Genomic DNA, 15,675 nt, shown 5'->3' with positions numbered 1-15,675 from the left:
GATTTCAAATGACCTCAAATTAGAAGGGAGGGAGACCCTTAGTGATTAGTAGTCAAAAACTACATCTCAATACCGGTGTCCTATATTGATATAACAATAGTGTACTTGAATTAGAAGGTGTGGATGCGCTACATGATGCTATGAACCACAGGCCCCTTGGGCCCCAGAACATGGATTTCAATTTTGTGTTGTAGCCCCTGTAAGAGATAGAGAGTAAAACCGAATTGCAAAGTTGAAGAATAGTATGTGAGAAGCAGAAATCCGCTATCAACTTCTTTCTAAGTCCTGTGGGACCGCTGCTATGACTGAGGGAACTCAAAATGGCCTCCTTCTGTTACGATTCATGCATGGAGCCATTCGTTAGTGCAGTCCAGGGCTGACTCCATCATTGTGGAACCGTGTTATTGAACAACAAGGAGCTGATTTATTACAGATGCATTGCAAATTACTAGTAAAGCACGACCCAATCAGAAGAGCATGCAAGTTTAAGCGTGAACGTGTGAGATGGAATTTGGCGAGCTCATGTTAATTCAGGGGACTCTCAACGCAGACCAGTACTTGAATCTCCTACAGATGATGATGGATGACTTCCTGGATGATCTACGCCTATAGCAGAATGAAGCCACTTCTAGCATGATTTCCACTGATTGCTAGAATGGCGCTAGCCTGTTTCCATCAGCCCTTTAGATTTGAAGTGGAAGTGTGCATGCTCTACCACTGCTCCATGGTCATGTAGAGGGAGCAGAGTACCTACCATGGGCACGGTCACACAACCAACCATAGTTGAAGGCACTTTATTTAAAATGGTAGCTCTGTACGGTACCACATATCCGGTTCTGCTAGACCATCATTATTGAATTAACTCATCTGTGAACTCTCCTGGACTAATCCCTTCATTACCATTAACTCAGCTGTTATGGCTGCCAGATAGTAATGCCTCCTTTCATTCCCCCTCCCCACCAGTTGTCACAGCTATGGCATCCTACTGCTCGGTGTCTTCTGTGTGGCAGATAGTGCACCAATGCTTCAGCTGCTGCCTCTGCCCAAAGGGCCAGTGCATGAACCCAGTTTTTCCATCTCCAGCTTTTTCTGGTTCTTCCCAAGTTATTTAAGGCACCTTCCCCAACTAGAAGTAAAAGGTTCTTAGTGTTCCACGTGAAGGTGTTTCAGTATTCTGCATGTTTCTCAGTTTTGACCCTTGCCTGTATACCTAACTTTCCCCAACTCTGACCTGAGGCTGTTTTCTGACTACGATTTGCCTGATTGCTGCCTACCCTGACTTCCAGCCAGCTTTACCATATTGCTTGAACTTCATCTGGCCTGACCTCGGCCTGTTATACTGGCTACTTCCTTGTCTGTCCCTTTGGTACCACACTCCGGTCCCTTTTGACCCAGCTGGGTCAGATATCACTGCACTGAGACTACTTCTGAGGAAACAATCTAGGGGTTCTCTTCTCTGCAGAGAAGGCCGGACGCTTTCATAGGGGGTTGAAGGGTGAAAAACACAGACCTTTATATCAGCCCTCAGGAATAGCCCAAAGCCAAATAAGTCAGTGACACTATAAGGGGGTTAAGATTGTTGCTGTTTTATTGTTCAATTGATATTTTGCTATGTTGGTGGCTTGTGAACGACAGTAACTTCAAAGATTAGAGGGAGTGAGGGGCTGGTCTTTGAGAAGGAAGAAGAGATAAGAAGTAGGTAGTCCGTGCAGCTATGCTGCAGTGTGAGGAGCTGGAGATGCTCCTCTCTGTCTGTGCAGCTATGCTGCAGTGTGAGGAGCTGGGGCTACTCCCCTGAGTCTATAAAGCCATGTTTTGGAGTGAGGACCAATGGATACTCCATGGTGTGAGAGAAACCGCGGTGCGCAGGATTAGCCTTACGGGCATGAGCTCCTCAATGGGACAGATGTTTCTTTGAATAAAGGCTGAGCTGCATACAACCATCGGAGAGACTTTGGTCTCCTCAATACCCTCCTCCCTTTTGCCCGACAACGTTGATGTGATACAGAGCTGCCAGAGACCAAATTACTGGTGATCGGGTAAGGACTTTTGAGAAACCCATTACACAGGAGGAATAGATTGTAGATTGAAATCCCACTTACCCAGTCAGGACTTTGTAGAACCCCGTTATATGGATACTGGACTTTTAATGCAGTACTGCTAACACGGGTCCCCTGTAATAACTGACCGGTACATGACTTAAACTGTCTACTATTTTTTTTAATGTTTCATTAAAGTTTGTTACTGAAAGCATGCATGTCAGCTCCCGGACCCTATATAAGCTATCCCTGGAGCCTCGGTGCTACCAACACCATTCTAGATCACTGGAGAAACTTCAAGCCAGATACCAAGGCCTCCTCACAACACAGTGGGTTCTCGCACACTGGGCTACACTGGTTCTACTTGACCTCCATTACCAGACTTTTGACATGCCAGTATCTGCTTGACTCCCAGTGCCAACTTCCAGTTGGCTTGACCATACTTTACCCACCCCCTTTATACTCCTGATACATTTTGAGATAGTTTTACATTTGTTGTTGCCCAACTATTACTCCCATCTGGTCTGATTCCACTTCTGCTAGACGTTATCCAGAGAATCAATCAATGGACTTCCTAGAGGCATCCAAGTCCTCGACTCTAACTGAAGTCATGGGGGAAAATTGGTGTAATTGTGCCGTTAGTCGTTTATTTCTCTGGGTATCAGACCATTATATCATCAACAATACTTTATGTGAACAAATTATATAAGCTCTTCTGAATGGTGAATAAAAGGCAATTCAATGAGAGACACGGCTTACCCTTCGGAGTTATTAGAAGATAATTGAATGCCGTCTCTTGAAAGCCCTACCACACAAAAGACCGTACTTCATGTTTATGTGTCTGGACTGACCAGGTCCAATATTTGCAATAATATCCCAGTTACTGTCTTATCTGTTTTCCACATACACAGAACGCCTCGGCGGCGGCTATTATACGACAGTAATTAAGCTCTTCCTCGGTACACAGTGAACAATGTGTAATATAAGCACACAGTCAGATCCTCATAAAAGTACGAGGAAGATGAAGAGTGCTCTCAGCAGTCCATCAGTCATAGCAGATGTTTAGCTCCAGTTTTCATTGCTAGTAGATTCTGTGTACAGAACAGACTTTTACGTGACTTGGCTCCGACAAAGAAGACGCCAAGATTTTCTTGGCTGTGAGATGTCTCCAGGGTTTTCCTAGTCAAAGGCAGTACTTATATATAGTGGTTGTCACGCCATGCATACACTTAATAAGAAATTAACCCCACTTTGTAATTGAATGCAGTCAGATTGCCTTTGGTGACTGAGCAAAACATCAGACAGTTCTTACGGATGTTCACTCTATGTCTTAAAGGAGTCGTCCAACTTAGAAAACCCATTTTCAGACACACTGTTAGAGAATTCTATCCAGGATCCTCATCTTTTGGGAGTGGAGAGCGATTGCAAAGAGCGTCTCTCACTCTGGAGGACTTATCCTGTCCTCTATAACACAGACCGTTCACGGATATGAATGGACAATGTGTAATGCTTCACTTGCCCTGTGGCGGCACTGCAGGGAAATTCAACACTTACTGCCAGGTTGCCCAACAGATAACAGCTGATCTGTGACAGGTCTGTTGGATCCAACACCTTCAGGGATATTGACTGGGGGACTTTATTAGTACTGGGTTCACAGGGTAAACCTTCTCCCTGCCCTCTACCTGCTTCAGTCGGGGTTGGACACCACCTATATCGGTCGCCACTGGAAAAGCCTCTGCTTTGGGCCAGGCCACAACATCTTGTTGTTGTGCAACGAACTGCTCCTGCTCACAAGGTTTGAACGCAGTGTGGGTGTAAAACAGTGGTCCCCAACCTTTTTGGCACCAGGGAGCGGCTTCAAGCAAGACCATTTTTACAAGGCCCGGCAGGGTTGGGCGGGACATGGGCGGGGCTTTGGTTATATGGGGCGGGGTTATGAAGGGGGTTGTAGTTTAGTGCATTCTTATTTAATTATGACATTTAGAATGTCCAGGCAGTACACACATAGGGCAGTATATAGTCTATTCCCCCCCCCCCAGCACACACATAGGGCAGCATATAATTTATCCCCCCCCAGTAATAGACAGCCCCCACCCCAGCAATAGGCAGCCCCCCAGTAGTAAGCAGCCCACCCAGTAATAAGCCGCCCCCCCAGTAGTAAGCAGCCCCCCCAACCCATATACTTAACTCCTCCCTGCTGTCAGTGTCGCTCCCTCCCTGCTTGCCCTGACGTCAGTGTGCAGCCCGGAATGCTTTCTCCCCTAGTCCTCTCCTGCGGAACTAATGACGCCGCTGATAATCGCTTCAGTGGTCAGCGGCGTCGGCACGCCGCGGGCCACATAACACAAGGCAGCGGGCTGGACTCAGCCCGCGGGCCTTGTGTTTAGGGCAAAAGTTCCCGGCGGTGCCGCGGACCGGCGCTAAACACCCAACGCCCCGGAGAGTCCTTCACAATTCATGCTGAAGAAGAACAACAATTTTATTCAATCTAGCAACATTCAGCGGCACACCGGCGAGTCTCTTACAGAGATTGGCAGGTGCCTTGACTAGAGGGCTCTGGTTTCCTCCATACTGGGGGTACCAGATTACCAGCTGTGTGCAACTCCCTCAAGGCCCTGCGGTATCTTGCAGCGTCACAGACCCAACTCACAGAGCTCTGCACATAGGTCTGTTCTCATGAAAGGGTCTGCAAGATGTGATGTAGGGTGACAGGGGCAGCGTCTGATGGGTGGGAGTCTGGACCTGGAGCCAGGGGCCCACCTGATATTTCCAGTACTCCCTTCTCCTGCCATGGGTTCATAGTCCTGCGAGATTTATGTGTCTCACAGCGCACAAATCTTGCACGATTTTCTCGGCCGTGTGAAAGCAGCCTTAAGGACTGCGCATTTGGCCACACAAAAAATATACAGTATGTTCCAATTTCCCGCGCACCACGGAGCTACATGTGACCTGCAGCATGTCCTATATCTGTTAGGTGTGCCGCTTTGCGCTGCTAGCATTCTCTTGTGTGCACTTCTATAGGAACCTATTGGTTTCCTACTAGAAGCACGTTCTGTGCACTGCTAGCAGCACAAAAAAAGACCGCTCGTCTGACTGCGCCTAACAGATGGACCGGAGGTAACATTACAAAACAATGAAGGGTGAGCGCCGACTGCACTGGGTATTTGGGGGCCTAATGTTTCAGTTCTGACTTCAATAAACGTCAGATCTTGGATATTAGGCCAATGCCAACCATACATTGTACCTGCTGTGGAAACTGCACACGTAGAAGGGGCACGTCGGGCAGAGCGGAGCTGCGGAAACTCAATAACTCTCCTCTCTCACTCATATAAAGGGGTCCTAAATGGGGTACCACCTATAGGATGCCTATATACTGCAATAGGGCACATGTCGCATTCAGTCATTATAGGAGATGGCCATCTTGAGTGGAAAATAAGCCCCAACCGCCTTATTGAGCTGTTTGTGTTGTTATCTTCTAATCTGGAAGATAAATAACCTGAATATACAGCCCCATGGGGTGCTTGGCCGAATCGCATCTTCTTGAGGTTTGGCATTTGGCCATTAGTTCACTACCGTGTTTCCCCCGAAAACAAGACAGTGTCATATTAATTTTTGTTCAAAAAGGTTTAACTTTTTTGCATGTATAGCTGCCTGGACACTATTTAAATTGACTTTTTAAATTAACTGTTAGCAGGGCTTAATTTTGGAGTAGGGCTTATATTTCAAGCATCCTCAAAAAGCCTGAAAAATCATTTTGCATCCTCAAAAAATTCTGGAAAATCATGCTATGTCTTATTTTCAGGGTATGCCTTATTTTCAGGGAAACAGGGTAGTTAGTATTTGCGGTACATGACTACTGCTTCCAGATAAAGGGAGTTGATCTCTACATCACTAATGATCTCCACTATACATATTGATCTCCTTGGCTTAGAAGCTCGTTATATTAAGCCGCCTCATTCATTGTAGCTTCAAAGGTCATATAGGCGCGGGTAAAATGTCAATTCTCTGGTCGGTTGGTGTGGGAGTCAAATTCGCATTTTTGCATTTCTTCAGTACTGATTTGATTTGCATAATAGCAAATTGATGGACACCTGAGATTCAGTGGAAGGAATGAAGATAAAAGGTCTAGTAATTAATTATGTGTTACCAGTAATTATAATCCTATTTTCTTAATTAAATAAAAAGTCAGTGATGATGATTATCTCATTGTGTTGTAGGTTTGCTGAAGGTTAAGCTTCATTCACAGGGGCGCAGCGTGGCCGAAAATCACATAAACAAGAGGCATCCGTCACCAAGTCACAGCTGCAACTCCCGTTTTAACGCCCATACAGACGGCCGGGGCTGCGGCGCATATACATCGCAGCCCCGAGATACCGTCGGCAAAGGTATTGCTCTGCTAAACTCCCACCCCCTTTCCGTTCCCTCTCCGCTTCTTGCTGGCTTATGACAAAGGGAGGGGGCGGGAGATTAGCAGAGCTAGTCCCTCCTTTTCTCTACTCCAGCCTATGGGAGCTGCTGGCAAAGGGGAGGGGGCGGGACTTTAGCACACTAGCTAACACCCTGCCCCCTCCCATTGCAGACAGACGGCAAGGGGCAGAGAGGGGGAGAGAAGGGGGAGGGAGTTTAACAGTCACACTGCTAAACTCCCTCCCACCTCCCTTCTCTGGCGGCTCTCATAGGCTCTCATAGGCTCCCATTCCCGTATTTCAGCTGAAAATAGTTCCAGAACTATTTTTCTGGCCAGCACAGAAACGACCAGCCAGAATGCGAACCACATGCTCTATCTTTGTCGGACAGCCGTTTTTACGAATCGGGAATATGCCCGTCTGAACTGATGCATTGGAAACCAATGCATCAGATGGGTAGCATATATCGGCTAATATACGCTCGTGTGAAACAGCCTTTGGGGTCCTTTTACACGGGCCAATAAATAATTCTGATTCCCGCATCCAGTGACCAGGTACTTGAAAGGCAGGCCGACCATAGCTGTAAACACACATTAGAGGGCAGTTGAAGTTCAGTACAATGGGAGGGACTCATGAAGACAGCAGGATCTGGCGTTTGTGCAAAGCATGACCTCTTGCCTGTAGGCCTGTGAATGTCACCTGCTCTTTGTTTTCCGTAGGATATTTTCTTCGGCTTTCCTTGCCAATGCGAAGCTATCCTGCATGTCTTGCTCACAATTCAGCTCACCACACGCTCAGCCACTTCCGGGTACTATAACTATGGAGTCCCACCAGAACCAGCCACTCCCTGAGCCCTCCACAATGACCCTAAAATTAAATGTATATGGCAAATACAAAAAAAAACCCAATACATTCCTCTATTACAGCTGCACAGATCTCTCTATGATCGGGCAGAGAGATTCAGGAGCACTCTGCCTGATCATTAAGAGAGGAGCTCAGGTAGTATCCATGGGAGTGCACCCTAATGAGGGTATCTCCTGCAAAGGCAAGGTGGTAGGGAAATTTTAACTATTTAACAACACCCGTGTATACGCCCCTGCTTCTGTACTATATCAAACTTTGCTCGTTTCAATTCTTCTTCTGCTGACCCAGTCAAACTTATTGTAGTGTGTGGTCTTGCTCCAAGGCTGCTGTATATATCCATCTTTTAATGCCATATTATTTTTAAGTTTTAACGTTTGGTGCCAAATAGTTTCTTAAAATCTCTGGTTTTCTGATACAGATCTCCAAATCCTTTGAATAGACATAAAGTTAAATAACCTGACTACCTGCGGTCACCACTAGAGGGAGCTGAGGAGCTTACTGTATACTGTGTTAACATTAGCTACAATGTATAAGCAGTATGCAGTAAGCTCCTGAGCTCCCTCTTGTGGTGGCTACAGGCAAAGTAACTATTTCTATGTAAGGGATTCAGAGCTCTGTAACAGAAAAATGAATCCTCCACCGGTAGAAAAATATGCTAAGAAGTATTTAGGTGCATAATTTTACTCCTAAAAATGACAAGTTCATTAAAAGGCAGAACTTAAAGTCTGATCAGTGGGGATCGCACCACTGAGACCCCGACCGATACTAAGAATACAACCCTAACTTCAGGTCACTGTGGGTTTACTGCACCCACCTGCAGTGAGGTTAGATTGAGTGGAGCGACAGTTACACATGTGCAGCACCACTCCATGCATTTCAATGGGGCTGACGGAAATAGCCAACAGCAAGCGCACAGCTGTCTCTGACATTCCAATCAATGGAATATCACTGCATATGCATAACCGCTGCTCCATTCAATCTCCCCTCACTGTGGGATCACTTCACCCCCATTCTCAAGATAAGACCCCCACTGATCAGACTTTTGTCACCAATCCTATTAGTAGGTGTTAAAATTGAATTCTGCTGCAACCCCTTTAAGCAAGTCATTTATCATACAGGGCTTCTAATACATTACATAGAGTTAAGTAATAATGTTCCCACTACCAGGAGCTACCACCAGAGGGAGCTTATGATTTTACACAGTATACAATAAGCTCCCCCTAGTGGTGGCGGCAGGTAGCTAGGCATTTATTATTCAGTTCTACCATGTTTCCCTGAAAATAAGACCTTGTCTTGTATTAATTTTCCCCAAAAGAGGCACTAGGTCTTATTTGGGGGGGATGTCTTACTATATTTACCTAGCAGGCTCGGTCCACGTTCCTGAGCCACGGCATTGATTGGCCAATTCATAAATCCTGCCTCCACAATGCGATCGTTGTGATTGGTTCATACAACGCTACATCGATTGGCTGAGCAGCGCTCGAGAACCAATCACAGCCATCGCAATGGTTCTTTGAATGTTGTATTGATTGCCTGAGCAGTGCTTAAGAACCAATCAGAGCCATCGCTTCATGGAGGCGGGATATATGAATCCCGTAAGCAGGAAGTCATCTTCTTTGGATGGCTGAGGACTGCAGGAAGCATGCTGGAGCTCCGGAGGGCAATGGCAGGGCATGGACCGAGCCCGCTTGGTAATGTATTGCTTTTTTGTTTTTTTATGTAATGCAGCTAAGGCTTATATTTGAGGTAGGGCTTATGTTTCAAGCCTCCCCAAAAATCCCGAAAAATCAGGGTAGGTCTTATTTTCGTGGAAACAGCGTATTTCCATGTAGAGGACTTACAGCTCTTTTACATACTCTGCAACTATTGTTCCAGCTCATCTGTTTCTAGAGATGTAGATGTTGCTGGTGGTGAAGCTCATCGGCCACGACAGATTCCCTCTAATCTTCACATTTCCCACCCACTATGATCCACAGGGATTCTGACATTTAGCAATGTGCTAAAAAGCTATTATTGTTCATCCTCTGTGACTTTCGTTGTACTTTTTGAAGCTGAAATAAGTCCATCCGCTCACCAGGGGCTTTTGAAAGCCCACTCTTCAGCAGTCGTGGAGTCCACGGATTGTCAAGACAGAGGCAGATGTCTGTGTATTCATGCAATTTCCATTGGCACGTAGGAACGAACAAAACACTCATACCTATGAATACATAGCGTTGTTTATCCAAACTGGGTCACAGAACATAGGAGGAGGAACGCTATGTGCAGACAACGTATCTCCACCAGCGCAGGAGTCAATTATTGTGCCATCGTCTTCTGTAATTTCACTTCAAACTATGAATTCAAAGAAGTGGTAGTTGAAAGAGGAATGTAAGAGGCGCTGTGTGCGGAGTACATGCTGATAAAGGGAAATGAAACAATTTCAAGACGATGAATTCATATGGGAAACACAAGTATTTACGTCTTAGGCGGAGGCGGCAGCAGTTAGTGGCGCCCCAGGTGGTACCATAAAACAAAATGATACAACAATGGGCATCCACATAGAAGGAAACATGAATCCTCCTCCGGAGATAAATAAGGAACTGAGACAGATTTAGAAACGGTGTAAGTCTTACTAAGATGAGTAGTGATCCGTTAAAGGGGCTTTTTGAGTTATGCCATTGTAAGGGTCTTGGGATAGGCCTGGCATGGAAGTCATCAACCCGAGGGCTTACCATGGATATGTAGAACAGGGGTTCAGTTGGTGGAGGGGTATAGTCATGGGTCATGACTGCATCATGAGACTTTAGCAACTCGCCAACAAACTTTAATCTGGATTTGGCACAGTAGACAGTATAGCATTATGTATTGTTCACTATAAAGGCTGCCAACCCCTATTACACTGTGATTGAAAGTCATTACTACCTACAGAATAGATGATAACTTTCAGAATGGTTGGGGTCCAAATTCTGGGACCCCCATTAATCCTACGAACGGCGTTCCAATGTATCCTAGGTGAAATCAGTGGTGGTTGCACATGTACACCCCCGCTCCATGCATTTCAAAGAGACCGTTAGGGATAGCTGAGGGCTGTTCACATGGGTATAGGGGCGCATCACTTCTGCAGCCCACGTCACTCTGTCCCGAAAACCATGTCAATCCTGATAGGTAATACAGAGCACCTGCCCCAAAAGGGGTAACCCTGTACTGCAATCTAAGCACACCAAAGTAAGTTGCTCCAATGTGAGTCCAACTATTCTGCCTTTCATTACACACTATAAGGGGGTTGATCATTTGTTTTCCTACATGCCACCCCCATTTTTGTGTCTTTTAATCAATCTTTGCATTGTTTATCCATGAACTTCTAATTTATTGTGGAAATGTGTTAGTATAGGGAATAAATAGGGGTGCAGTTGGGTTAGGTTGCAGTACGTGGACACCCTTTTCAGAGTGAGGGCTCTCTGTCTTAGCTATCTGGCCTGACAGGCTGATATCCCCTACCAATTGATTTGATGCTAGGAAATTCTGTAGGCACAGGACCGGTGTATATATATATATTGTTTGGATTCAGTCCTCATGTATATGCTGTAGAATTACAAGGAGAGCTTGCTTTACTAGCAATCTACAATATATTTTATCATGTGTACTGGTACCTTAAATCTGCTTTTTTAAGTTGTTCTCAAGGAGAAGAGAATTATACTGAACTTACTAAACCGCAGTAAATTTGTAGATGGTTATTTTTAGAGATGAGCGAGCGTACTCGGATAAGCACTACTCGCTCGAGTAATTGGCTTTATCCGAGTATCGCTGTGCTCCGGTCTAAAGATTCGGGTGCCGGCACGGAGCGGGGAGCTGCAGGGGAGAGCGGGGAGAAACGGAGGTAAGATCTTTCTCTCCTTCTCTCCCGCCCGCTCTCCCCTGCTCCCCGCTGCAACTCACCTGTCAGCCGCAGCGGCACCCGAATCTTCAGACCCGAGCACAGCGATACTCGGATAAAGCCAATTACTCGAGCGAGTAGTGCTTATCCGAGTACGCTCGCTCATCTCTAGTTATTTTCCATTTCACAGTTGACTTTTATCTCCATGTTTTCCTTCAGAAAAAGCAACAAGTTTTTTTACTCATGTTTCTGCACTCAATAACCCATAATGACAAAGTAACAGCAGAATGTTAGAAAACTTTGTACATTTAAAAAAAATGAAAAACGAACACTTTGCACTGACATAAGTAATCACACCCTGTACTCAGTACTCAGTTGAAGCACCTTTGGTAGTGATTACTGTCTCCAGTCTTCTTGGGTCTGATGCCACAAGGTTTGCACACCTGGATTTGGGATTATCTGCCATTCTTCTCTACAGATCCTCTCAATCACTGTCAGGTTGGATGGGGGCCGGCTGTGGACAGACCTTTTCAGGTCTCTCCAGAAATATTCGATTAGGTTCATGTCTGGGCTCTGGCTTGGCTACTCAAGGGCATTCACAGAGTGGTCCCTAGGGCACTCCTCAGTTATTTTGGTTGTGTGCTTAGGGTCTTTGTCTTGTTGGAAGGTGAACCTTCTGCCCACTTTGGATCAGGTTTTCAATGCTCCATTCAGCTTTCCATCAACCCTGACCGGTCTACCTGTCCCAGCCACGGAAAAATACCTACACAGCTCAATGTTGCCTTCACCAGGCTTCACTGTAGTGATGATACTGGGCAGGTGATGAGCGGTGCCTGGTTTCCTCCAGACAGAATATTTAGAATTGAGGCCAAAAAGTTCAATCTTGGTTCCATCAGACTGGAGAATCTTGTTTCTCACGGTCTGAGAGTCCTTTAGGCACTTTTCGGCAAACTCTAGAAGGGTTTTCACATGTCTTTCCCTGAGGAGAAGATTATTTCTGGCCACTCTGCCATAAAGCCCAGATTGGTGGAGGCTGCAGTGATGGTTGACCTTCTGGAAGTCTCTCCCATCTGCACACAGCTCTGCTAGAGTGACCATTGGATTCTTGGTCACCTCTTTTAGCAAGACACTTGTTACACTTGCTCCTGCAGCCGTGAAGGGTCACCGCCGTGTTGCTGCTTTTCCCTCTGCTCGCTTCCTGCATTCTGCCCATAGGGTTCGTGCACGCTCCCACCCAACGTCTTAAAGAGCCACTGCATGCTACCTTTACTCATCCCCCTCTAATCCAGTTTCTGCACTTGATATATTAGGCATCCGCCACCTAGGGTGGATGTCTAAGCAATTTGATCACATTCCTGCCAGTGGTGAAAAAGCCCTCATTTGTTCCTGGTTCTGACTCTCTGCCTGTATTTGCCTATCCTGACCTCTGTACTCCTTAACTTTGGTTCTGTATCCTGGATATTTCAAGTCTGCCACCTGCCCTTCATTTGTGTATCTCTGCTACCAGTCCTGACTTCAACCTGTATCTGTATTATACACCTGTTCAGACCTACAGGTACCGCGCAATGGCTGTGTGTGTAATGGCTTGGAGACCCCGCAGCAAAGCGGGCATCCCACTTGCAGGGGTTGAGTGTAAAAACCAGGGTTCTCTAAGTGCTGCCACCACAGTTAGCCCATAGCCAAACCAGTGTGTGGCACAGCGGCTCCACATCATCCTGCCTGGCAACCCTTCTCCTCTGATTACTTAGTTTGGTGAGTCAGCCTGTTCCAGGAAACTTAATTTAATGGAATTGGGCAGAGGAGGAATCTAGGAAATTTGCGTGATTGTTTTTATGCTGTTTTACCATTTTTGTTTGTGAGTATAATACAAGGGACTTGTCCATACTTCTCTTGCTGCCAAAGCTTTATTACACTATATCCCATCTTCTACCTCTGTATTAAAGATGACAGAAAGTTTTGGAAATGGCCAGATATAACCATGAGGAAGCTATTTTTGCTTGTGTCCAGGATTCTTGAAGCAGTGATCACATCTCAACTGACATTAGTTTCTGGTGGAGCGCATTCTGCAAACACATGAACACCAGCTCGCCTTAGATTTGGCTCCAAGTGTTTGGAATGCATCAATTGAGCGATCCCGGCTGCTTACTGCCAATCAAATTTGAATTGCCTGTTGGCCCCCAACTTGACTCATTCCAAGTGCTGAGAGTCAAATCTAAGGAGAGCCGGTGCAGGGGAATGGGGGTAGTTATGAACAAAATAAAGGCTGTGATAGAATCAAAGCTATGCAGCCGGCCCTGTTGACATGAGGACATAGTGGGTTCTCTTTAAGTCATGGCAGGTACAAATGGCTGCTTCCACAGTCACCTGTCCATTAGGTTGCATCTAATATTGAAGCTCTGTCCATTGAAGTACATTGGGCTGAGCTGCAATACCACTTACAACCTACGGACAGGTGGAGAGATCTATCACTGTTTTTGGAAAGAATTACAGTAGTCAAATTTTTCAAAACCCTGTTAATAACAGTCGTACAGTATTCCTCTTATTTTGCCAGTTCTTTTCATCTGACCACATTCATGTTTTTTTCTCCCAGGTCACCAAGATGTTGGCAGTGGTTGTGATATTGTTTGCCCTCCTCTGGATGCCCTATCGTACCTTGGTGGTGGTGAATTCTTTCATGGATCCACCCTACCTCAACGTTTGGTTCCTTCTCTTCTGCAGGCTCTGCATCTACCTCAATAGTGCCATTAATCCCATCATCTACAACCTAATGTCACAAAAGTTTCGGGCGGCCTTCAAGAACCTCTGCAAATGTGAACCAAAAAGGACAGAAAAGGCTGCCAAGTACAACGTGCCTGTCTACTACAGCGTCATGAAAGACAGTTCCCATGACAGTCCTGACCATGACCTAACAGTCCAGGAGGACCTCAATGGATTCCCATCTAAAAAGGTCAACTTTCCTGAGAAGTGTATAGATACCACCACAACCTACAGCGTTGCATGATTTCTCTTGTTTCATTGTACATTTGAGTATTTTTACTGTCATGTATTGAAAAACGCATTGTACAAGCTGAGGGGACTTACACATACTAGAGGTCGCCATATGTGGACAACCAGTTGGGCCTGAAAAGTGATTGCCAAGAAGCCATTGATGACTAATGATATCATATTATTCCAGGGTTTTAACTATACTAGGGGCAAAGGTAGCAGTCCAACCTGGGCTATGGTACATAAAAAATCCAAAGGCCCCTCTGCCTCATACAAAAACCACAGTATTAAAAATGGCACATGGTTGGTAGGGGCCGTTGTTACAGAAACTGCAAGTTATGTCTCTACAATTAGGGTTGGGTTTAGGATTATGGTTAGGATAAGAATTAAGGTTATGATTAGGGTTATGATTAGGGTTAGCGCTAGGGCTAGGCTTAGAGTTATGGTTAGGATTAGACTTAAAGGGAATTTATCACCTGTTTTCATCCCATAAACCATCTCCAGTGCACTTTCAGTCACAAAACTACCTTCCGAAACGTATATCTATAATTGCCTTGTGCACCCACATACCTTAGGAACTATAACTTTTAAAACTCGCATGGGGTATTCTGTGGAAGGCTGAACAAATTGGTGGACGTGTCCAGACCATGCCATCAGTCCAAAGACAGCTTCTTTGTAACTCAGCCCCTCTGCCTACGATTGACCTGGATGATGAACCCTACGTAATGTATAGGCCAGTAAAAACACTGATGTTCCTGAAGTCAGAGGAGTAACAGCGCATGCACAGAAGAGCCTGGCCTGTTGTGGGCAGACTCATCGGGCTCCTTTGCCCATGTACCACTCTCGCTCTGACTTCCAGGATGTCAGCCTTTTCACTGGCCAACAGAGGACGTAAGGAACATCATTCACTTCAACCAAGGGCGGAGAGGTTGGGTTACAACAAAGTATTTGGAATATGGCTCAGTCTGGGCATGCCCTCCAGATTATTCAGCACTAATTATCATATGGCATGGAAGTTTTAAAAAGTATGTTTCCTAAGGTATACGGCTGTAATGGGCAATTATAGATATACATTCTCAAAGGGGATTTTTTTTTTGTGTTCTGGGTATGGTTTAATGGAGTGAAAAGTGTGATGAAAAGTTGAGGAGTTACCATAAGGTCACTTCCATGCGGGGCGATTTTCTCGCACGATTTTGTCACAAAAAATGTGGTTTACGTGCAATGCAATGTAACTTTTACAGTAGGAAATCCTACCGTAAAAGCCCTAAACTAAGCCCTAGCTGCATAAAAAATTTAAAAAAAGGAATACATCACCTCTCAGGCGCTGTCATCTCCCCGCGCGACTCCCTGAAGCTCCCCGGCACTTGCTTGAAGTTTTCCTGCAGAGCTTCCTGGTCGGGACTTTGAAAATCCCTGTCTCCAGGAAGCTCTGCCTCTGATTGGTTACTTAGCACGATGCTCAGCCAATCAGAGCCAGCACTTGAGTAACCAATCACAGTCATTCAATGAATCAATGAATGGCTACGAT

The 15,675-nt window shown here is 45.6% G+C and overlaps 1 protein-coding gene across 1 annotated transcript in view; it reads left to right on the top strand.

The window, feature by feature from the left end:
* LOC136587709 (thyrotropin-releasing hormone receptor-like) overlaps window positions 1–14,328 on the top strand; it is a 64,048-nt gene extending 49,720 nt beyond the window's left edge. The window contains exon 2 of the mRNA XM_066586439.1: window positions 13,753–14,328. Coding sequence (XP_066442536.1) covers window positions 13,753–14,163 — 411 coding nt within the window. The 3' untranslated portion in view covers window positions 14,164–14,328. The remainder of the gene's footprint in view (window positions 1–13,752) is intronic.
* Window positions 14,329–15,675: the final 1,347 nt, after the last annotated feature.

The sequence above is a fragment of the Eleutherodactylus coqui genome, chromosome 13 (assembly GCF_035609145.1).
Source record: "Eleutherodactylus coqui strain aEleCoq1 chromosome 13, aEleCoq1.hap1, whole genome shotgun sequence".
NCBI classification, from domain to species: Eukaryota; Metazoa; Chordata; class Amphibia; order Anura; family Eleutherodactylidae; genus Eleutherodactylus; species Eleutherodactylus coqui.
This window is presented reverse-complemented; position numbering and strand designations above follow the sequence as displayed.